At 41.2% G+C, this 25232-nt stretch overlaps 1 protein-coding gene and 1 non-coding gene across 3 annotated transcripts; one reads left to right on the forward strand and one right to left on the reverse strand.

Moving 5' to 3' along the window:
- Positions 1-101: 101 nt before the first annotated feature.
- Positions 102-1318, reverse strand: LOC101157270 (uncharacterized). The gene is made up of 2 exons (XR_013653020.1): positions 1177-1318; positions 102-1070 (listed from the first exon to the last, which is right to left on the reverse strand). It is a non-coding gene; the product is annotated as an uncharacterized LOC101157270 (transcript).
- Positions 1319-5438: 4120 nt separating this feature from the next.
- Positions 5439-23871, forward strand: prima1 (proline rich membrane anchor 1). Of its 2 annotated transcripts, none has more exons than XR_013653022.1 (4): positions 5439-6238; positions 6955-7096; positions 9106-9238; positions 21881-22187. XR_013653022.1 is itself a non-coding variant. In XM_023951513.2 (4 exons), exons 1-4 carry the CDS (start codon positions 5768-5770, stop codon positions 21978-21980), a joined length of 402 nt encoding a protein of 133 aa, XP_023807281.1. In that variant the 5' UTR covers positions 5580-5767; the 3' UTR covers positions 21981-23871. The 2 variants fall into 2 exon arrangements, 1 of the variants encoding a protein (XP_023807281.1); XM_023951513.2 differs by having other exon boundaries at positions 5580-5794; positions 21881-23871.
- The last annotated feature ends 1361 nt before the right edge of the window (positions 23872-25232 follow it).

A 25232-nucleotide genomic window follows, 5' to 3' on the forward strand; every position in this document is an offset into this window, starting at 1 on the left:
TTTGGGTTCATCAATGCAACCTTCTGCTAAAACTGTCATTCCCTAAATAGAGCAGGGAAAAAAGGAAAGGTCTTAATTTATAGAAATATTTCTGGTAGGTGTCATCATGCTGAATGGGTTTAATGGAAAAGTGCATTTTAGTCCATTAAAATTACAAAAATAGATGCAGCATTAATAAGTGCTTGATCATTTTAATGTAAAAATAACAATAAAAACAAAATGCTGGGTAAACAACACACAATTATCGAATTATATTGTGTCTTATTATGCCACTTAGATTAATCCAAACACACTAAAGATCGGAGTCTGGGCTGCAGGCTTGGTCGGGATCGGTTTGACCACAACATGCGTGTGGATTTTCTGTTCATAAAGATGATCAGGTCTCCCTAAATCATTTGCTGCCTTGCTCCACAGTCCCAAGGGCGGGTGGGGGACAACGATGTGGCTGTGTACAACGTGTTGACCGTGGTACTGGAAGGGGCAGCAGCTGCAAACACTTAAAGACACAGGAGAGATCAGATCCATTTTCAGGGTCTCTTTATCCGTACAGCTGCGCCGGCCGGGCGCAGGGACTTTTGGGTCAACATGAACCGTTTTTTGTTTTTCCTTTGCGCTCCCTTCACACATGCCTGCGGGGCTGCCTTTAAGTCTCATCAACGCGTTCTCCGCGTTGGTCAGCTTGGGTTCCTCCCAAAATGAGGCAGGTAGCTGACGCTTCCTCATTGGCACCTGCTCCACCGTGCTTCCCGCGCTCTCGTCTTGAACGTCAGAGCTGGCCTTCTCTGATACCGTCGCGCTCTGGTGAACGGTTCCCACCGGCTTAGCGCACTTGTAATCCACAGATCTGTGCGTGTGGCATCTTGGAGCTCTGGAGTACTTTTGGGAAAAGCGCTTAAGTTGTTTTTGAAGATATTTCCGGTGATCCACGGAGCGCCGGCAGGGAGCAGATTTATCCAAAGCCGCCTTAATGTCACTGGATGCCAAATTGACAAAATTGAGCAATGTTTTGACTTCACTGTCTGCATTCGCCATGCTTGTCCAAGTCTTTTAGTCCATGATTAAGCGTGTAGCTGAAAAAAATGGAGTGTTGGGTAATTGCGCACATGTGTCCAAAAAAACCTTAAGTTCCTAAACTAATAATTTGTGTCACAAATTAAAAAAAAATCCTCCACTCACCGTTGTTGAGTGAATCCATGCAGTCCAACACAACTAACTTCCCTCCAGTCTATCTGAGTGCTTCAACAAGTTGATTTGATATAAACTCCTTGTAGTTATGGGGCTTCTCTTGAACCAATCAGCGACCCCAGGTCCTCTCAATGCACCCCAATCAGCCTCCAAGCGCCCTAGTATCGAATTTTTCACCAGTGCAAAATGTTGTCATGGAGATCTGGAAATAGCCGCCATGGAGATGGGATATTTTACATAGATTGCGGTTTGGGAGATTAAACTTTCAAAGTGCAAAGCTGGCAAAACAACATCAACCAATAGTGGGAAAATCATCTTTATTTTATAGTAAATTTGTATAAAATCACATAAATTTGAAAATTTCAACACCTACCATAGCTTCCCCAAGAGTGATGTCAGATGTAAGATTTGGTAAGGGTGATGGGGGGGGGGGGGGGGGGGTTGGATCTAAAGAGTGCATAACCATGGAAAGGGGCTTGAACGCTCAAGAATCTTGTCTTTCTGTTTGCCCCCTCAATCGACCAACACAAAGGCTGAATTACTCATTCAAACCTCGCGAGACAAAAGGAAAGGAGCTGGATAGCACTCCTGCATTTGTAGTCAAACATTTAGAGACTTAAATCGAGTCGTCATGAAGGAGAAAGAGTCAGACAAAGCCCATAGAATTGCCATCAGCAAACATTTTCCTGTGTCATATTATGGGGTCTCCATGGCTCCCTCTGGCCTGTGGACAATAGCACAAGTTTGCACACTCGAATACTGTCACCCTGCCAACGGAAACAAGGGCCCAAAACAGGACAATCCTCAGAGAAAGCATGGGCTCCACGGGGAAGGTTTGGAATAGAGGAGCAAAATGGGACTTCTGAAATGCTAATTGAGCTTCATGCCCTCATTGAGGTGGGGAAGGAGTCCCTATGTGTCTGCACAGCAGTGAGGGAGCAGATTCTATGCCAGCAACACCTCAGATACATGAGAGAGTATATCTGTACAGGAAGTTCAGCTATCTATAAATGAAATGGCATAATTGCCTTTAGATTTGTTTTTATTCAGTGTTTCCCCCTTGTAGTGGAGAGGCGATGGGACTCCATTGTTGTCATCTCCTCCCTTTCTCTTCACCTCTGTTCAGCTAAAAAGGCCAATTAACAATAGGAACCCCTACCCCTCTCCCCAAATCAGCCTATCACCCCACCCCTGTCCTTTTGAAGTGGAAAAGAATGAAGTAAAGAGAGTGGAAATGTGTTGCATCCAGGAGGAGTGAGTAGCGGATGAGGCCATTTCTTTGTAGATTGAGGTGATTTCTTTGGTTTTTATGCTCCTTACGCAATTTATTCCATCCTAAGAGTATCATAAAAGAGTTTTGCTGCATAACAATAAAAAAGAAAAATCCATTTGGTCAAACTGCATCATGAGCTCTTTAATCCATGCTCTGCTGCAATACATACTTTGCACTCTTCAAATATACATTAAAGAGCAATGCTTTTTAAAATCAGGTTCCAAATATTTGATGTGTGTTAGTAAATTTTGGGTTATTATGTTATAAAAATATGTTTCCTTTGTATTCAAGTTTTGACCTTTTAACCATCTTTAAGTCACTAAACCACATCGTGCATACTTTGAATTATATTAGAATTGTAAACACAAACTAAGTACACATTTTACAGAACATACATTGATTTATAGCAGAAACTCATTGAGATTTAATATCCACTACCTTGTGCAGGATTTGGTGGAACGAAGGGATTTATTTTCTTCATGTTTTTCATGAAAAATCCAGGAAATTCTATTTACAGATCAGAGCCAGGGAGATGCTCCTGCTATTTAAAATTGTAAGGTGGTGCTAATCTCTCAGAAGTATTTTAAGCTTCGTTCTGGTTGCTTTATTTAGCATGTTTTTCCATTGTAGGGAGAGAATTTATTTCACCCCAAAAAAAATTCTTGTCACTAACTGTCTCTGGGTTGCTCAATAAAACCTCGTTTGGTTGTATATGACATAAAATGACTGTGATAGACTAAATCCAAGAGGGCAGGAGTGATTTGCACTAAATGCAAAGAGCTTTGCAACTGTAAAAATAAACTAATTGTTGCACTGGTTCAAATCCAAGATGGGACCTTTCTGTTCAGAGTTTGCATGTTATCCCTGTGCATGCATGGGTTCCTCTCTCTCCAGCTTCCTCACACAGTCCAGAAATATGCTTCATAGGTTAATTAGTTACTGTAAAGTGTCCTTAGGTGTGCATGTGGGAGTGATTGTGTGCCCTGCCACAGACTGGTGACCTGTGGTGTAACCTGTCTTTGCTCATTATTAGCAGGAATAGGCTTTGGATACCCCGTGATCCCGAAAGGAATGTAGTCAGTTAAGAAAAGGGTGGATTGATTGAACTTTACGCTCAGGTAATCAAATTCTCGGTACAGCATTCAGTGAACATATATTGCATAAATGTAGGAGCCGTGGTAACAGCAGGCAACCTCACCAGCATCACTGCTTTTTGCATCAAACAATATGCTCATGTCTGCTGCTTGTTGAACACACTTACTTTCTTAATTTAAGGAATTTTGAAGATTTGAAGATTGTAGATAATAGATTGTAGATTATACTCATGCTAAATGAAGGATTTTATTGTTTTCTTTTGAGTTTTAGTGATCATGTACCATTAACCACATCCTTTGCTAAGGACAAATATGACTAATAAAGGGCAAATTCATTCTCACCCTTCAGTAAATTGATTTTTCTTTTAACATTTTCACGTGTTGACAGACTCATCCACTAGATGGCAATGCACTTCCTCTGTGCAACTCCTCACACAGGTCTACAAACATAACGCACACTGATACAAAAGAAATACAGATGACGGGGAGTTTTTTTTTTATCTGAACCCACCTTTTCTGTAAATGCCAGACCGATTTAAAATCCCCTTTTTGTTTTTTACAGGAGCTAATCTGCCCTCTGAGAGATGCAGATGTTTGCAGGAGCGATAAAGCTGAAAGACCACAGTAATTGCATTAAGAGGGTTTCTTATCAGAGTTTATATGGTCTGATGCATGTTTGTGCCAGCCTGCTGGTTACTGAATTGAGGTGAGGTAGCAGGAAGGAAACAGGAGGATCTACTTCTTTCCTCTTGTCAGATAATCAATATAGGTGCAGACTGGGGGAGATGATGGATGACCTGCTGGACATGCCAAATGTAGCTTTACTGTATGTTTCAAAAACTCAAGAAAAATCTCGGCATTGGACTGCATGGATGCGGTTTAAGGATTGCTATGGATTTTCCACTCTAAAAGTCATCCACAGCTCTTTGTATGAGCTCATCCCATTACTGCCAGTGAAGTGCTTTTTGATGGGCAGGACATGTGATAAATGTTCAGCTGCAACAAAAGGCTTTGGGCTGGTTGCTGAATTCACTGATCTTAATCCAACATTGGTTGGCTTAGATGTTTTCTTTGGAATAGACAGGCTGACACAATTGGCTCTCCCCTCTGCTATTTCACCCACAAGTGGCTTTTCTTGGAGCCAAGAAATAGACATTATTATGGCTTCATGAAACATAGAAGCAATAAAGAGCAATAAATATGGGCACCAAAGCAGTCCAGAAACAATTATTAATATGATTTATGAAAGCCATAAAAAAGTGTTTTGACGTTTTCACTTAAAAAGATCAAGAAAAAGCAGAAAATCTTCTCGCCTTTTAAACCCTTTATCAATTAATTGTTGGAGTTCTTAAATTAGGTTTGGTGAAGTCAAGCGTTACTGCCCAATTAATAATTCAATATAGACTAAACTGCAGCCCCCTCCTCCATACATATTTCTGTTTTGCATCCCTTCTGCATCCTCCATTAGGAGACACTATAAGTTTCCACTCCCACTGTCAATCAGCCGCCTGAATGTCACGTTGGCTCTTATCAGACCAAGTATGACTGTGGGGTAATTTCATAACTGTGCCCATAGTGAGGGCCACCAAAGACATTATGCAACTCTGCTCTTAAAAACTACCCATTGTTGCCTCACTTTTTTTTGCAGTCTGGCATTAATAATGCGGATGATGCTTCAGAAAAAATAAAACATAAAAATGTTACAGCAGTTTTTTTGTTGTATATGTCAGGATTCATCCAAGTCATCTTCCTCCTGTTTTTTTTTCAATAACTCGCCTCCACACTTACTTTGTGATTGTACCTGTGTAAATAAACCCAAACAAGCCAGCGCCTTCACAACCACATGACCTCCCCGCTGCGTTCTGGGTGGAGGAGGGGGTACTTTTTGAAGGGTAGGGGGGGCGCATTTGTTTGGAGCAGTGTGAGCTGATGCGAGCGCCGTACCAAGTGATGCTCCTGTATTAAAGCAGCCCGCTGTGGTTTGGCACAGAGCGGGACGCATCACTTTAACCCCGCGGCTCTGCCCTCCGGACTCGCCCATATACTCCGCGCAGCCTAGATAATAAGTTGAAAGGATGTGTGATGCTGCTGCTGATGCTGCTGTGAGGAATCCTGCCACGCGATATTCCTGAGGACCTCGCGCTCCAGCTCAACCCCCGTTTATTTTTTCATAATTTCCTTCAACTTCGATGGCTCCAGTGGCCCAATTGCACTCATGCTCGCAGCCGAGGAGGAATGTAAGGTACGGGCAATCCACCGCCCTCACAGTGCGCGGAGTCGCGTTATGATTCAGGTCCCTGTCTGAGTGCCAAATCGGTCGGAGGAAAGAAAGATTAAAGATCAAACTACTTTCGAGATGTGAATTTTTTAAATGTTTTTTTAATTCTTCAACCGTCTCACTTGTCCTATGCTTCCGACAAGGAGGTTTCAAGAGGAAAATGATTGTGGCATAAACTATTTCTGGACACGTCTGTCACAGGTATCACCGTTGGACTGGACAGGGTGGATGGTTATTTCCCAAAAAATTCATGTATTCTGCATCCAGTTGTGGGAAACACCTCCTACTATCTTCCAGAACAGCTCGAAAAGAGGAATGCTGGTCCAAGATTTAATACCATTTACTTTAAGTTTTTGGCCTCTTTTCTTCGGCCACTGCCTGCTCTCGCTGTTTTTACTTTCGTGCCAGGTAAGCATCGCGTCCGGGCGCGCCACTTGTCCTTTTACGCATGGGGGCAGGTCACACAATTGTATCTGGGAACGGATTTTGGGAAGCAGGGCTGATAAAGGAGACCAGAAACTAACTTATTTTACAGTGTGGGGTTACCACAGGGCACACCTGCATTTAGGAAAAAGGGGAAAAAAAACTTCCAGCCACACGTGTATTGTGAGTTTCCACTGCATGAAAAATGCAGCTGTGCAAAACGGCAGGCGCAGACAGGGAGCTGTCTTGTTGTGGGAGCATGAAGCAGTTTTCATGAAAACGTTCCCACCAGGATCCCTGCAGCAGGCATATGTTAGTGATGAGTATTTTAACCTTTGCCCCATGCTTCTGCCTACAGATAGTTGTTAGCTGTTGTTCACATGCAGGCAACATTGCCTGGGTTCATGTGTAATGTGATCTGCTTGAGTTTCCAAGTCCACCCACGCACACTCCTCGGGGCAGCCTGCTGCCCACTCTGCTGGTGGGTGGTTTCTTCCAGAGAAAAGGGCTGCAGCCGTCGACGCGATTCTGCATGTAACCACGCACACAGCATCCCCAATGACAACAACACTGGAGCTGTGATGAGAAAACAATCTTGAGAGGATATCCACCAAACTGAAGGGATGCTGAGTGTGTGCGGTGCACGAAGCGCTGCTGCTATTTTGGAGTAATGCAGTGTCTTTTATCTCTCTTGCATTTAGGGGGAAATCCAGAGGTCATGCTCTCGGTCTGTGGCGGAGAAGGTTAGTGAACAGTGCCAGTTGGCATGCCACTGTAGGAGATACCCTCCCCTCCCTCCACCACCGCCTCCACCTCCTCCCCCACGGCTGCTGGGAACCACAGGTGAGGCCTTTTGAGAAATCATCCAAGTTCTGCCTCCTTTGGTCTCATTCTTATCAGCAGCTGGATCTCCCAGCCGCACAAGACCTGATTTTATCATCAAGATTAGCGTAGGATTGCCCATGTTTGGGAGAAGTTTGGCACTCTTGTGTCTGTAATAGAGCCAGGAGGATGCTGACGGCTAAACACAAGATTAATTGAAGCCGGGTCTGACCTTGGGGAGTACCATTATACTTGTAAAATCCATGCCTGGGCTGCAGTGCTTAGTAGTTCAGTAGTAGAGTTTCCCCTGCAGGACCTCCTGATTAAACCACTGATAAATGAATTAAGTTATCTTGTTACAATGGAAAATTGCAGGCTAATGAACCAGCATTGTTTTTAAGTTTAGCCAACAATACAACATGTGTATAAAAGTCTTACCGCTTGTTAATAGCAAGTATTTACAGTACGTTTCTTGATTGATTGCCTGTCATGGGTGTCGCTCCTGTCCTCCCTCTCACTCCCAGATCGTAAATCCACTGACATATTGGCAATCATATTTTGCCAGCCCGCTTGTTGAAAGTTTATGGGATTTGTATGTCATTGCAAGCACCTTAATGAACAGCGCCCTGAAATATTTGACAGGGTCTGCTGAGGATGCAGCCTCCCTGAGCTATTACTGTGACTCTTTAGAATTACCCATCTGGAGACCTTAATGTTATGAGGAGTGAAGAGTACTTAATCACCAAGCCCTGAAAAGGTTTTATTCAGTCAGTCCAAGTGATTTTTTTTTTCAGTCTGGTCAAAATTGATGGATTTTTTTCCCTCCTGACTCACCATGTGCATTGCTTGAGAATTCTGAAACCCTTCAGTTATTCTTGTCAAGATCTCTACACGAGCCCTGCCTTAGCCAACTGGCAGCCAGCAGAAATGATCTTTGCAATGCCTAATTTTGACCAGTGCAAAAGTGGAGTTGTTCTTCTATTCGCGGGTTAACATGTTCAAAAGTAGCAGTTTTAGTCACAAACCAAAATAATAAAATGACTCATTAAAGTTCATCTGAACACCATAAAGAACTCATTTCCAGATTTTTCCCTGATTTGCAGGCTACAAGAGATTATCTCTAAAACATGTCACTAATAACACATATAATAGAAAACACTAACATGAAAACTGGGACAGGGAGTGAGACCATTATCTGTTAAAAGTAAAAAAAAATGAGGAGGGCTGTCTGTTAAGTAAGCGTCCATGAGCTAAAAATAATACGTGGGTTTCTTTTAAAAGAGCCCACTTTTTTACATTGGAGTAGATCCTTGCCAGAGACGTAATAAAATCCTTCTGCTGCTGACAAAATACAGGATTAAAACTGAAGTTTGGCTGAGAAGAGCTTTCAAACTCACCAATGGTGTGATTTTCTGGTAATGCCATGCCATTTGGTGGAAAATTGCTGTCCTGAATTGGAAGTTACTGAGTTATTCTTTTTATTTAGAAAAAATCATTTAGTCGATTAAAATAAGAACCGATGCAAAGTAACAAGTATGTCATAGTACATCCATTAAAAGGTCATTTGAAGCCACTTCAAATTAGACTAAACTTTTATTTGCTCAGATCTGTACATGACCAAAGGGATTCAAAGGTTTTGTGAGAAAATCAGATGCTGCAGAAATTCTACATTACAGACACATAGCTGCTGATGCATGGATATACAACATTCCTGGTGATTAGTTCTAATCCACAGACCCAATGTGGAAGGACCAGAAGGTTCTTGCAACAGTAATTGGTGTGGAAAAGTGCTGGTGTAAGGAAGGCTGACAGGAATTTAAATGATTCATGGTGTCGAGCTGTAAATCTTTGAACGTTGAACCCAAGGCCTACAGAGCAAGCAAGGGCACAGCTACCCCTCAGCAAGGAAGAAAATCACCTTCATGCTCTTCCAAAACTTTAGATTTATATTTTTCATCAAGATATCGTTTTTTGATTCTCCTGTGAACCCGTAACATTTTCTTACAACTTCTTTTTTTTCCCGTGGTCAGAGGCAGAGCCCATGGTGCCCTTGTTGACGCCCTGGTGGATGGAGGTGGACCTCATAGTGCTCGGGACGGTGGGCTGTGTGTCAGTTGTCTTCCTCCTCTCTGCCATCATCATCTGTTATAAGGCTATTAAAAGGTTAGATTTGACCCTCTTTGTGGAAATATGTTACATCAAATGTGTTTAATTCATAATTTGGAACGGATCTTGGTAAAATAACATTTATTCTCAAACATTGAATGCTGATTGAGTGTGGCAGAGAAAAAGAACCGTAAAGAGTAAATCCATGAAATTGGCATGCAAACTAAAATCACTTTAAGAGATCAATAAAACGACAAATAAATTAATAAATTGACCAGATCATGACAAAAACCATCAGGGCCAACCAAAAGGATGACAGAACTTGACAAGGATTAACTGAAAACCAGACACTTAAATAGACTGAGGGCAATAATTAAGATTAAGACCGCTGTGGATCATGAACCGGAAACTGGTGTGACTGCCTGACAGAGAGCAACCAAGAACATGACCAAAAGCAACTCGAACTGAAGTGCAGAATCCACAGAGTACCACTCCCCAAAAGAGCAGATCCCAGATTCCCCAACTCAACAAATCACTTGGGAGGACAGGACCTGGAGGAACAACAAACCAAAAGATAACCAGAAACATTTAGGGTTCCTGCAGCTAACCAGATGTGAGTGGTATCAGAGAACACCTCCTTAGGAACAAGCATGAAGAGGAGCAGCCCCAGTGACCCTCCTCAGGGACAGGAAACATGAAGTGTGGCCCCAGCAACCCTCCTCAAGAACAGACATATGAAGAAGGCTAGCCCTGCCAACCAACCACAGGAAAAGGACAGGTAACATGAAGGAGCAGTCCCAAAAAGCCCCCTCAGGAAGAAACAAGTGAAGAGCAGCAGCCCCCGGTGACCCTCCACAGGAACAGGAAACTTGGAAGGATGGCCCCAGCAATCCCCGACAGTAACAGATTGGGTGGACGTGGAATTGCATGACTTGAATCTGACTGCAGCAGGAAAACCCGTGGCCCCATGGTGTGGACTGCAGTGGCAAAAAACCCTGCCACTGCAGCAGCTAGCATTTAATAAATTGACCAGAACATGACAGAAACCACTGGGGCAAAAAAAAGGGATGACAGAGCAAAACAGAACAGACGACCTGACAAGGATGAACCGAAAACTGGACATTTAAATATGCTGAGGACAATTAAGTGAAATTAAGACAGCTGTGGATCATGAATCTGGAACTGGTGTGACTGATTGACAAAGGCCAACTTAGGACATAACCAAAACAACTTAAAACTGCAGCTAATGTAGGATTAAATCCAATAATTAACCAGAACAGCCAGAAGGGCTGCACTTTGGCACAGTGGTTAGCGCTCTTGCCTCACAGCCCCGGTTCAAATCCTGACTGGGATTTGAACAGGACCTTTCTGTGTGGAGTTTGCATGTTCTCCCCTGTGCATGTGTGGGTTTTCTCCATGGACTCCTGCTTCCTCCCACTGTCCAAAAACATGCTTCATAGGTTAATTGGTCAACCTTAATTGTCCCTAGGTTTGAATGTGAGAGTGCATGGGTGTGTGATTGCAGGCACCCTGCAGGCTACCCTGCAAAATGTGCCTGCAACAGACTGGCGAACTGTCCAGGGTGTCCCCTGCCTCCACCCACAAGTGGATAGGCTCAGGCAGCCCCTTGACCTAGAAAGGGAAAAACAGATTAGAAGATGAATGATTGTATGGAAGATGAATGAATTAGCCAGAACAATCAAGATGAGTGCAAGTTGAAAAACACACTCTTTATAAAATAAATACAATTATAGACACAAATATCATATTATTGCACATCACTTGTTGACCGTTCTGAAAAGTCATCTCCGACAATTACCTTCAGATTTTTCAGAGAAGCTTTGCTAAGATAGAACCAACTATACCAAGGGTTGGGCTAACTTTTTGACTTGTGGGCCACAGAGGGTTCTAAAATCTGAGAGAAGGGATGGACCAAGAGCTGATGTGTGGAGCGTTTTGGTAGTCCACCTCATCAGAGAAAGAAATAACATGGAATCTTGATGAAAACATGCTTGAAATGATTAAATATATATATATATATAAACTAAACATTTTTGATTTTCATCATCATTTCAGAGCCAATTGCCCCAATCACTCTGAAATGATTGATGTCCCTCAAGGCAAAATTACGGAAATGCTGCATTCATGAGCGGTTGGAATGATCAGAAACATCAGAAAACCAACAAATCTTCCAAAAATCACATGCTGAAAAACTCTCTACATCCAAGCAAAGGTTACTTTATTTGTAGAGCACCATTTATGAGTGGACTCCAGAATTACAGGGAAAATAAAACCTCTATGAGGATTGTCAATGTGATTTATTCCAGTTTGGCAGGCCAGATTAAATCATTTAACGGGCCGCATATGGCCCCCGGGCCGTAGTTTGCCCACCCCTGAACTATACTGTTTAAGTAAGTTTTTAGTCCGGATGTTTATTATTAGACTGCGTGGTAGTGTAGTTAGCACTCCCCCTTTACAATGAGAAGACCCTGGTTCGAATCCCAGCGAGGTCTTGTGTGGGTTTTCTCCAGGCGCTCTGGATTCCTCCCACAAACATGCTTCACGGGTTGATTGGGGATTCTAAATTGTTTCGTAGGTATCAATATGAGTGTGTGTGGTTGTGATGAACTACCAAACTGTCTATGGTGTATCCTGCCTTTGCCCATCAGTTGTTGGGATAGGCTCCAATATCTCCATGACCCCGAATAGGAATAAACAGACAGAAGATGTATTGAAGCTTTGAGTCTGCAGGAAGGCTTCTTTTTTGTGGAGACTTTATTAAAGACTTGCAATACAGAACTTCTGAAAGAAATATAACCAGGTGACCAAACCATTTGAAAAAGCACTTGTAAATTACATTTTTTATTCAGATTAAGCTCCTCACCTCATCTCTGAAAGGTCATCTAAGACCTTCAGAGGAAGCTTGTTTTGACATCTGGTTATAATTTGGACTACATATTTAACAGTAAATTTCCAACTTAGTATTTTGAGCAGTACAAATTTGTACAAACGTCTTATAGTTTAGTGCAACACATTGATTTTAGATGTGCTTGAAACAGACTCAAACACATCTAAAGCATCAATAACAGAGAAATGTCTTAACTGAGAAGGGACACGCTTGTTCTTTTCAGGGAAGACTCTTCCCTCAGACCTAGAAGTGCTGACAAGTCTTCCATGCAACAACTCCCTTAAAAGAAAAATCCTGTAGTGACCAGTCAGACCTACCTCACACTGAGTGTAAAAGGAATCTAGTGGCCAGTAGAAAAAAGTCCTAATAAGGCTTTTTCTTGAAAAACCTTTCATAGGACCAAAAAGGAATAGTGCACAAACCTCATTTAAGTCTAAAAGACATGCAGACGGTGTGGACTAATTTCACTGCAGGAGAGCTGGTTCAGTGGGTAGGAATCCCAGAATTCACAAAATATTGATTAAAACAAATTGCTGCATTTTTATAAGCATTTTCTACCTATCTGCAGTTACAAATGGGACATTCTTGTTAATAAAAAGTTGTAAGAATATGTGTGGAATAACTTACATGAATAAAATTGTGTAAATCAGGTCATAAAGCTGCTATTTTTTGTCTCTGATGCATTCACTGACAGGGGAGTAGTGAGTTATTATGTGACGAAGCTTTGTACCTGATTCCTCCTGCTCTAACTCAATATTTCATATTGATGCTTTTTAAAAGGTAGCCTTCAAAAGTGGCTGCAAGCAAAGTCACTTGCACAACAATAATGCATGAAGTGTATGATGACCCTTTCATCACCTTTTTGGGTCACAATGAGGTTACATAATGAAATGCACACAAGTCCGAGAGGATGATCCACAGGGCTGAGTCATGCATAAGGATCCACCACTGAACATGATGAATTGAAGTGCGTGCAGGTGAAATGGTTTTTCATTCACGTCAGTGTTTACAGCCTCTGGTCCAGCTATGTGGCAGTGAACGCAGGAGGAAAGCAGAGGATTCCCAGCTGTTTCAGAGTTTCCTCCCATTTGGCTCATTAGAAAAAAAAATGCTGCGTGAGGTTTGAGCCTGCAGCACAACCAGACCCAATTTTCTTTGAGACATTCAAGCTGCATGGTGTCACTTATGTACTCTGACATCCCAGAGTATGTATGTAGAGATTTGACAAATGTTTGTGCAAACTTGATGCGTTTGAGGTCTTGATTTGTTTACTATCATCAAAAATAAGTAGTAAATGTTGGCTCCATTACAAAAATAACATTTGCTGAATTTGGAGCTATTCCATATTTTATTCATGTCTCTTTAAAAAGATGTGGTATAATGCCTCTTGTATTTATGGAACTGTTTTAAGCCTGATTGCCAGAAATAGCTTCCCTCAGCAGATTTTTTTCTTTTGCTCTTTGAACAACAAATAGGCAGTCAGGCAGTGGAAGTAATAAGTGGTTGGCTCAGGAAATCATTATGGCAATTTTCCAGACCCCTGTGTAGCCAAGGGGCACCTTTTTTTTAATGCAGCAATGGTTGGAAAGTGTTGTTGCAATATGGGCTCCAGCCCCAAACCCAAGTTATTATTTATGAATTAATTTGTCATTCAGTCTCAGGCTCCATCTTTTATACATGCAAGCGGGTCGTGTCCTGAAGTGCAGCGAGCTCCAGACTGCAGACTTTGTGCCACACCAAGCTGCCTTACACTTTGAATAAGAAGTACACAGACTAGTGTAGCCCCGAGAAGAAAAAAGAGGAGGATTAAACAAATTAATCCCATAAATGATCAATATTATTATTAATATTGATATTACAAAGTTACTAAAAGGAATATGTTTGAATAAAAACTGGACTCATTAGACATTCATGAGCAATCGACCAATAGGAAAACAAACTAGAGAAAAATAGAACTCCTTTTAGTCATAGATGCTGTTGTCATCTATCATTTTTAACAGGAAGGAGAGGAATTAGCACACTGGTTGGACAAATGTAATGTCCACTCGGAGGGAAAGACTTTAGGCAACAACAAAGTGAGAAGAGTCTGTCAGTGAGAACACAGCTTGTTATATATAGCCCTTCTAGACCCTTAGTGCTCAGGGCTTTCCCAATAAAAAAACAACTGGCCATGAGCCAAAGCTTGTGCACTGCAGAAGAGCCAGTTCTGCAAGTCCCAGCCCTAATGGCTTTTTGTTATACTTTATAATCTTTTTCTGCCAGTCATCTGTCAAATGGAAAGGGACTCAAAGAATCGCATTTATTCAATTCTATCCAGAGTCCACAGCACCAGAAAGGCTGGTGAGCGCAACCACAAAGAAGATGAGTGAAACACATGCTGCGTTTCAGTGTTGTTGTGCTGTCCAAATCAAACACCATGACTCTGCAGTCCAGGCACTCGGCCATCCGAGGAGTCAAAACAAATAAAACTCTAACCAACTGAGTATTGAATGCTGTTCTTAATCACTTACTGCACTGGGAAGCACATTATACACTGCATCACTTTTTTGTTGCCAAGATTAAATGACAGAGAATCTAACAACAAAGCCAGTTTGGGGAAACAAAAGTTTGTATCCTCAGTTTTATTTTCCAAATTGTCAACCATTAAACTCAGAAAATTGCTTATTCTGCCATTTTTAAACTATAGGATGTTTCTTTAATGTCCAGATGGCCAGAGTAGCTCAACACATGTCCCAATATCACAGTGATTCTCTCCCCAAACCCCAAAAAAGCAAAAGTGTGTTGTGATTGCACAGCTTTCACATGAAATATTAATTTAATCTGTGAAGTGTTGTGTTGCACCTGCCATGTGTCAACAGCATGCCATTTATTATTGAAAGTCTGGGCAGAGGTCGGCTTGACGCCCCAGCGTTCTGCCCTGTGCGGTGGCCCAAAGCGACACGGTCAGTCTGTGCGAAGATTACATCCTGGGAAGAATAAACAAGGCAGAATCACCTTTGAGCTGGCTGTCCATCAGCAGCCTTTTCAAATGCGGCAGAGGAAAACTGCTCTTTAATACTTGCTGCCTCTTCTTTCCTTGTTTTGAAAGGTTATGATTAAGCAATTTTGGCGATAGCACTTTAATAAAAATGTTAAATATCCTTATTGTCCAATCAGAATGTCAAGAAAGTGGTGGGCTAAATTGCAAAATAACCCCTGTCCTTTCAGAGCTCCCACATAGCAGACAAAGAGCCGGACAGTCTGCCAGAATTAAGGATTTGTCCTTGCAAGGCAACGCTGAAGGGAGCCACAGTGGACAAATGAAGCGCCACAGAGAAGCTTCAGCACTTTATCTGAGAGGGAAAGGTCCTAATAACCTTAGTCAAGGAAATTCCCTCTGAAAAAGTGTTGGTGCAGAAAGAAAAGAGATATGTGCAACCGCTTCACCCATCCTGTAACTGGAGAGATTAACAAACAGGAATTATGATGCGGACAAAAAACAGAGGACCAAAAAAGTATTTGGTGGTCACTGATTCTGCAAGATGTCCCACTTAAAGGGATGAGAGAGGTCTGCAAACTGACACTATGGATGCACTTCTGTTATGAGAGACAGAATGTAAAAACATAAAAAATCAGGAAATCCCATTGTTGTTGAATTTATTTGCATTATGGTGCAAAAAAGCATTTAGTCAATAGCATAAGTTTGCCTCAATGCTTGGAACTGTAACTGTGGTTGTCAATGACAGAGGTCAAACGTTTCCTGAGGTTTGTCTTCATCAGGTCTGCACACACTGTAGCTGCTATTTTGTCCCACTGTTCCATGTAAATCTTCTCAAGGACTGTGATGTTTTTGGCTGTTGCTGAGCAACAGGGAATTTCAACTCCTTCCACTATTGGATTGAGGTCTGGAGCCTAACTAGACCTCCAGAACCTTGAAATGATTTTTACTTAGTGGTTCCTTCATTGCTGGAGCAGTGTTTGGGATCATTGTCATGTTGGAAAATCCAGTTGTAGTTCATCTTCAATGTCCATGAGATGAAAGAGAGGTTTTTGCCTCAAATCTTACCATACATGGACCAATTCCTCCTTTCCTTAAGATGAATCAGTTGGTTTGTCCTTTTTGCAAAAAAGCTTCCCCAAAGTATGATGATTCCACCCCCACCACTCACAGTGGGTATGGTGTGGTTGGGATTTTTCTAATTTTTTCTCCAAAAGTTTAATTCTTCACACCAAGCTGTTTGCTTAGTTCATCTCAGTCTTGTTCAGGTTTACAATCTTTTCCATGGTGTCCTTTGACAACTCTTTGGTCTGGTTCATTGTGGAGAGGTTGCAGTCTGACTGTTTAAGGGTTTGGACAGGGGTCTTATTCAGAATATCAGTTCAAATAAGTGCAAATAATACAGGTATCAAGTGGAGGATAGAAGACCCTTCCTAAAGATAGTTCTGTGAGGGACAGAATTCTTATTTGTTTGTGCTAAATACTTATTTCAGCACCCTCATTCAAATAACTTTTTAAACCTTTAAAAAATAAACACGATACTACTTAGAATTTTTGTATCACACTGATGGCATGATGTGGCACCAAGGAGGCACCGTTACTGTGTTTTAATTCATTCCTTTAATATTTATGGCAATGGCCAAAATTCTGCTAGTTGTAGTTCAGGTTTACTATAGTTCAGGTTTACTATTTTAAAATCCAAGCTCGATCCTGCCCTTACCTGCCTAAGCAGACACTTATAAATTAATAATACATTACTTCCTAGATGCGCTATAAAACTATCCAATTTGATTCCAGTTGTTCACACAGACTGTTTTATTGTCAACACTTTACATTATTTCATTTACTGTCCTCTTTTTGTTCCAGGGCCCTTAATACGTCTTTGTGATACTGTGCAAATTGTTTAATTACCCCCTCCCTTTTTTTTAAGGATTTCTAACACTTGTTATGTATCCAGTTTTTGTAATAGGATCAACAACTTCCTTTTCAAAGTTGGTCCAAGCTTTCTTAAATGGTTTTGCACATTAAAAAAACTTTATTCATATTTGTTTTCCCATCTATCCATTCTCATCACATTTTCTTGTTTATGGATGTATTCCCAGGGCAGTAGCTTTGAAAATATCTTTGACTCAACATTGTTGTACAGTTTTATTCAATTTTTTCTTCATCTTATAGCTTTTTAGCTACAGCTTCAGGACAAAAAAAACATCATAAGAAAAGAAAACTGCCATTTCCATGTTTGAATGATGGATTTTTAGAGAAATCCTTTTTAAAAGTGTATCTAGTAAAAATTTTGAATGACCTTCTTAGATCATACCTTTAAATTGTTAAATTTTCTCCCTCATTTGGTGGGAGTCATTGTTCGTTTTCTGCAGCATTTAACTTGTTTAGGAACCGAAGAAACTTCATCCCATAGCTGTGAGTGGATGAAAGAATGTGTATGAAAGAATGTGTCTACATCTTCTACCAGGGAACAACAAAAGACTCAAGTAACCATGCACACCTCTTCTAAACTTCCAACGAAATACTGAAATACCTCTCCAACTTCACTTAGCTTGAACTAATTTGAGTCCAGAAAATGTTGCCTGTAGCAACACCATCCCTAGGGAAAGCTGGTCTATCCCAAATCCCTTTGCTGCACCTGTATCCAACTCACTGCCTCCCACAGCAAAATGTGCTTCTACTGGGATGATGGATTGGTTCTTTTCCAAGGCTTTCCTGGACCCACAGGGACACAGCAAGCAGCATCTGTTCCATGAGGCCAGCATGTGTCCCTGGTGCACAGCTCACCTGTTCCGCTGTCCCAGCTGACTCAACTTTTAGTTTTGCTCTTAATTTAGTTGGAGATGAGTCCCATCCAAATGCAGATTGAATGTAAACATGAATTGGATGTCCTTTTCATGGCATTTAGGGACTTAAAGTGGCTTTAGTTACAGTTTGCAAGCTAAAGTGTGGAGCTTGTCTGATCTTCTGCCCTCTATGTCGGTTTCCTCCGTGTGCTCTGGCTTCCTACCACAGCTGAAAAAACATGCATGAAAAGTGGATTGTTGATTCTAAGGCTCCCATCTTGCCTCTAGTGCCTGCTGCCTTAGCAGATGGTCCATACGTGTTTTATGATTTACTGCTAGTGCATTGACTGTTTCACAGCAGGCACACGGCTTATGCCTTTTTGCCAAGCAGCCATACATCCATCGGCGTCATGCTACCAGGTGTGTCCAGATGTTCCTGTCTGAGTGCACACACACCCCCAAACGTGCTGCACGTGTAACATGCAACTTCACAAAAAAACATGGTGTGTTTTGGGTGTTTTTTGATAAATATGGTTTTGATGTTTAGAGATAGGCGAATGAGTAGAGTAGCTTATGACTATAAAATTGCATTGTTGCATATTAACATCCATCATGCATTTGAACCCTTGGTTTTAAAAACAAAAACAATACATTGTAAAGAAAGTAACTAAAAAGGTACATTTTCAGGAAAAATGAAAGGTGCAACATCACAAACAAAATATATAGTAGAAAACATCTAAACTTGCAGCATTTTGTCATTAAAGAAAAGAAAAAATCTCTCCAAAAATTAAATTTGGGGGATTTTATTCAGTGTGTCCACCATCGTTTTTAAAAGAGCAACAACTATTTTATGTTTTATTGTTTTGATAGAGATTTCTTGAATGTGTTAGTTGTTTTGTTCCTTTTGAATATTAAATACCAATTTTTTTCCCATTTGTTACATGCTTTTATATTTCTTTGATTGCATCACATCAACATAGTTGTGGAGCTTTGAGTTTTCAGACTTTAAAAAAGACAATTCATACCTTGAGAGTTGGAGTTGCATTAGGTTACATTACACCATGTGTTAGATCAGTTCACCCTCAGCACTCTGTTACTAGAACTTTTTTCCTTACTGCACAATTGTTTGAGATGGTCAGCAGATTTTGCATGTTTGTGTGGAGTTGCACCAGCTGGCCTGCACTTTCAGTCGAGAAGGTGGTGGGCAGGGTGGTGGGAGTGGGGGGGGCAGGATTAAGATGTTGCTCGGGGTCCTGTGAATGCAGCGTACAGTTTTGAGAGGGACAATGACTGTACGAACTGTATTTAGATCTGTCTTTGACTTACATAAGGCCAAGCAGAGGAGAGCAGCTGATGGAGTCAGTGCAGAAACTACAGTACACTGGACAAACATAATACCTACAAATGCATTAAGAAGTGCATGAAAGAGACTTCACTGAATGACACTTCTGCTCACAGGCCACTAGCAGTCACAATTTCTTTTTATTTTACCCACAAAAAGGCAGCTTTGCAAAGCAGCCAATGGTGAGAGGGGAGAGGTTATGTATTGATGTTTTCCGCCTAACATAGCTGTACTGCAGGAAAAAGCTCCATGCTGTCCAAGAACCTTCAAAGAATGAGTTTCTCAGAAAAGATTGGTTAGACTATCAAATCCCTCTGAAAGTTAGCAAACCTCTGTTTACAGTTTTGCTCAGTCACTTTAGTACAATTCTCAGATCAGAATGAAATTCCCAAAACTATTTGTTCAATCTTCACATCATGATGTCACTTGTGCACATCATATAAGCACTTTCTCACTTCTTTGAACAAGTTGCAATTGCTTTGGTACATCCATGCAAATGATTATGCACAATTCTCTGCTCTTTGCTACATTATCAGTTGTTTATGTCATGTTGATCAAAATGTATTATATAGTTCATTGTGCAATAGTCTTACTCCTCAAAACACCTAGTCATTAGTTCATCGTATAAGTCATTAACTGCAAAATGGTTGACCAAGTTGTCATAATGTGACAAACATATTTCGCTGCATTGCAAGAGAGGATATTCGCTGTGATGTGGATGAGAATTTGTGGCCTAACATACAGGAACGACAAGAGGTGTAGGAAGACCACACCAATTCCTACTGCACTGCCTGTACTGTTGTACAGAATATTGTCCTATCTTTTTCTTCCCTTTGTGTTACTGTTTGCAGTGGTTTTTTTCTATTTTGGTATGACATGGTCTGTCAACAAATTACAATATGAACAATAAAAGTGTAAATGTGAATTTTGTCCAGTCTCTTGCAATCAAACAGAAAAGGTGTAACTTACATTTTACAATAATTGTCATCAAAACTTTAGCCATAGTTTACATCAGAACCTCCCTCTAAAGTACACAGTTATATTGACAACAAGACTAAGTAGTTTGACTGTCTTGTTCATAGACAATGACACAAAGACTTGAGATTCCGATGGCACTGACATGTTCAATGACATAAAGACTTAGTTTTGAGAGATGAACTAAAGATTTTGAGCAAGTTATAGGCTTTTGCAAGAAATCCATAGTGTTTTGCTGTTTGTACACATTGTTTTGAGAAATGCACACACGTATTTGCAAACTTCAATTCTGATCTGAGAATTGTACTAAAGTGACTGAGAAAAACTGTAAAGACCCACTACAATGAAAATATTTTTTTGTGTGTGTCTTCAACATGTTCTTGTGGCATTTTTCTCATGACGGAGGGCATGTATAAAGAAAATTAGGATTAAAACGAAATTTTTTTCAAACTGTATTCAAATCGCGAATAGAGGGGCTAACAAAAAATGCTTGTTAAAGTAGTTACAATCTCCCTCCCAGCCAACAAGGCCAAGTGGGCCTCATGTGATTTAAAAGTGGGCATAAAATGTGGGCCCCGAATGGGTTTGTCTGCAGTTTCTGTGGTGGCTCCACCTGCGTTTGCCCACATTGGCTGGAGTGGGCACTCAGTGGGCTGGCTCGCTGTGCGGCGAGTTATGCCACCCAGGGGCCGGTAGAGCTAGCCAAGCTGTCCACCATGGAAACTGCAGACAAACCCATTCGGGGCCCACATTTTCTGCCCACTTTTGATCATATGGGGCCAACTTGGCCTGGCTTGGCTGCTCCACTCCGTTCTGATACATCCCCTTGCGTAGAAATGAATACTTAAACGTCTTTGTTTTCCTTGTCTGAGCTGGCATGTGGCCCAAAATTGTACAGCTGGATAGCCCCAATATTGCTCGCCATTTTTGTTGCGCCAGTAATGTTAGGTTGAGGTTGTCAGGGGCTGTAAGCTAGTGGGACAGAGTGTAAACAAGGAGATGATTGGAAATGACAACAGGTTCACTCTGCAGGAATAGTCCCGCCCCCAAACTCAGAGGCGAATTTCAAATGATTTACTGCCTCTCTGCAGAAACTACAGGATGTCCTAGAAAACAACACTGTTTTTTGTTTTGTTTTTGTTTTTTGGCTAAAAACTGCATAATTATATTTAAAAGTCGACAGGGAGGTAACACAGATCAAAAGATGAATGAAGTGGGACTTTACAGAAATGGCTGTAAAACATACAATTCTCCGCATCATAAGGTACACCTCAAAGTCATCATTTTTTACAAAAAAACAACAGTTCGCCTTATAATCCTCAGTGCTTATGTATGGATTAATTCTGCTGCAAACACGGCTATAGATAGATAGATAGATAGATAGATAGATAGATAGATAGATAGATAGATAGATAGATAGATAGATAGATAGATAGATAGATAGATAGATAGATAGATAGATAGATAGATAGATAGATAGATAGATAGATAGATAGATAGATAGATAGATAGATAGATAGATAGATAGATAGATAGATAGATAGATAGATAGATAGATAGATAGATAGATAGATAGATAGATAGATAGATAGATAGATAGATAGATAGATAGATAGATAGATAAAATCAGCTGTGCCCTATAGTGGAGGAAGTACTGCAAATTCTTTTCTGTGGTTAGAAATTTTTCTAATATTTTTCTTTTTTACAGAAAACCACTGAGGAAAGAGGAAAACGGGACGAGTCGTGGAGAGTACGCCATGAGCATCCGAAACACGAAGACCATTAGTACGAACAACACTGTGGTATAAACATTCTCCTGAAGTCCACAGGAGCTGACTCACATCATGTTTCCCACCTTGTTCTGAAAACAGCAAACTCCTCTCACTGAATGGTTTCACCTGACATTTTTCAAAAAGGTAAACCTTTCTTCTTTGCTTGGCTTGCTGCCGGGGCAGGAGAGACAGCACCGACCTTGAGAAGAGCTGAAAACACGGAGGACAAATTGAATCAAACCAGAAAGGACTAAAAAAAAAAAAAAAAAAACCTGACAGGGACTGTGGTGTCAAAAGCAGCACAGCAGGCTGAACATTATGCTCTTAGTAACAGCAAGTGTTGCTGACAGGCTGGTTGGCTGCTGGCTGGAGAGGGACTGACTGCCGGTCTGCAGCAGATCCAGACCTCACATGCTGTTCATTCAGCAATGGAAAAAAAAGAGAGACAACAGCCCCTTCAGTCCCATGGGCAACTTGAAAGAAAACCCCCATTACAAGCAACAAATAACATGCATGCAGTTTTTTTTAACAGAGAATGCAACTTTTTTTAAATTATACTTCAACCCTCTCCCTGCTCATCTTTGTGTTCTCCAAATTGAGGCAGATGATCCGACTGCAGGTCCCAGCTCTAAGATGAGGATTTATTCAACTATGCAATTTAAAGAAACCTACACACTTCACCATGGAAGATTAAGTTTTTTGACATATGTCAAAACAAGCGTTTGACTGAGTGTGATCTGTCAGCCATTATTAACTATATTTGTTTGAAATTGTTTTTTTACTTTCTAGTAAATTTTTCCCATCTTTAAAAAATCATTTTTGATGAATTTATTTATTTGATTGGTAAACTTGTTTTCTTACAGTAACATTTATAACTTTTGTAAGTCACTTTTGATGCTCCAAAACGTTTGGCGTGCCCACATTTTGCATCCCATAGCACGCTTGTACTGCAAAAGTTGTCTGAATTTAAAGAAGGTTGATATTTCTTTTTCCTCAAGACTTCAGCTTAAAAAAAAAGAAAATATACGCTCTTTATGATGGGCTTTCAGAATGTGTGTTTAAAAAAACTAACATCTTTGCAGGTCATTGAGTTAAAATTTCCAGTTTCAAAATCAACAAGGGCCTTAGTTTCTATATTCTTTCCAGACTTGAAAATCTGAATTTTTCTCCATCTGTCAACACTTACGGACGTATAGTCCTTCACCGGGAACCCAAGCCCAAAGCTGACCTAGTGACTGGTGAGAAGCAGGAGATTTGGCTGACTGCAGATATCAGGTTGCAGGGAGGATTGCCTCAATAGAGACAAGTGTGACTCAGGCATCCTCCACATCCCGCTGGAGCAAATCAGCTAATCAGGAGCATCACTCAACACCGCCCTCCCAAACCCACCCATATAAAAAAAAATGAAATATGCGTGTGTGCATGCATGTATGGATGTGCATCTGTCTGTATGTGAGTGTGCATGCAGATGAGTGCTCTCTGTGAGAAAGCGCCCGGCTCTGTAAGTTAAGTATAGATATTGGCTAAGCTGTGGAAATGTGGAAATGAAAAAAAAAAAACAAAAAAAAAACACATGCTTGCAAGTGCACAAACGGGCATTAGGTAATAAAATACCATGTACCCCACCATGTACTTATATGAGCAAAATGATGGATGCATGAATGTAAATACTGATACTTAAGTACCTGCCTTCTGGACTGTTAATTCATGTACATTGTAACAGATCATATGTTTATACATAGTAAGAATTGAAATAATGTGCTACCATTTAGATCTATGTCAATGTTGTCACGGAGCAAGCCAATAATGTATATTTGGCAGTCAATAGTCCTTACACAATTTATGCATTATAATAGACGGTTGAAAAGATGTGCATAAGTTGATAACTGCTGGGTTTTTCAGTTGTAAATAAAGCTGTACATAACAACAGAGCTGCAGTCTATTGTGTCAAAATGGACCGGCATGCAGGTGCACCGCTACATAAAGGAGGCGAGCTGGTGGAGGGTTTTGAACGGGAAAGAAAGGGAGACTGTTATATTTAGCTTGTGAGCATTGTGCTGCGCTGTTCATGCTTTGGGCAGAGCTGAGCTGGCCTTGTCTCCTGGGCCCCCTGCCGTGCAGGACATGCTCTCAGTCTGTCTCACACAGTGCAACTTTAATGATCTGCGATCATCCGCCTTATTCCACCCCACAGGGTTTAATGACGCAAACCAGAAAACGTATAGGTTACATATTGTGCTTGCTCCTGGCTCGATCAATAAGGATGTCACCAGAAATTGTTGACAACTGTGCTTAAATGAATAGTGCAACTTAAGCAAGAATTCAAGCTGCTGTAGGAAAATGATTACCGGTATATTAAATAAGACATGCGGATTAAAAATGTACCTGTTAAAGGAGGTGCATTAAAACATTAGATGTCTTTTCTTTTACCCATTATGTGGAGACTGTACCTAGTGATGTGAAACAAACAAAATCTATGTCATCCAGGCTGATGGAGAAGAGCACTGAGTAATGTCAATGGATACGGAGTACTTAGCTTTCCCTGCTTTAGATGTGCAACTTGATGGTAATGCCGATGGACACAGTGAGCAATTTAAACATTCATGCATTGTCCAGCCAGGGCGCTGTGGATTTCCGTGTAATGAAAGCAACGTGACAGCTCGGGGCACTGGAACCAAGGTTTGTCACTGTCTCAACAAGTTTTGGAGGCTCTCACAGGGCGTCTGAGTTCAAAACAGCCAACAACAAACAGATTTTCCAAGGTGTTCTTTAATCAAGACATGCCACCAACACTTCCTCATCCTGCGTGCGTGTGCAGAGTTCTTCCAAAGCTGACCTTCACCATCTCAGAGGAGCTGCTCTCACACCCTGGCTTCCCGAGAGACCTCTGGTCAGTGTTAATTACCCTCAGCACTTCCAGCTGTCTGCTCATCAGGTCAGCGCTTCCATATGGTCCTGCAGGAGGCAGCAGGCAGGCAAGGCGAGGGCGGGGAAAGTGCTAGATACCTGTGGGACACTGATTACATAAGCTGCCGCTAATGAGAGAGGCTCTTTCCGAAAGGGCTGTGAGTTCAAACGATCACAACGGTGGCAGTGGCTGGCAGATGTAACCCCAGAGCATGGGGGACTTGATTAAACACGTACAAACACACACACACCTATACACGCGTAGTGACACACATACACACTGCACCATTTTAATAACAAACACACACACAGGGGCACAGCAGGAGATGAGTTCTTTGATGAGCCAAGACTAGAGGTTGATGATGAGGGGCACTACAGCCG

The sequence above is a fragment of the Oryzias latipes genome, chromosome 22 (assembly GCF_053564925.1).
Source record: "Oryzias latipes strain Hd-rR chromosome 22, Olatipes_Hd-rR_3.1".
NCBI classification, from domain to species: domain Eukaryota; kingdom Metazoa; phylum Chordata; class Actinopteri; order Beloniformes; family Adrianichthyidae; genus Oryzias; species Oryzias latipes.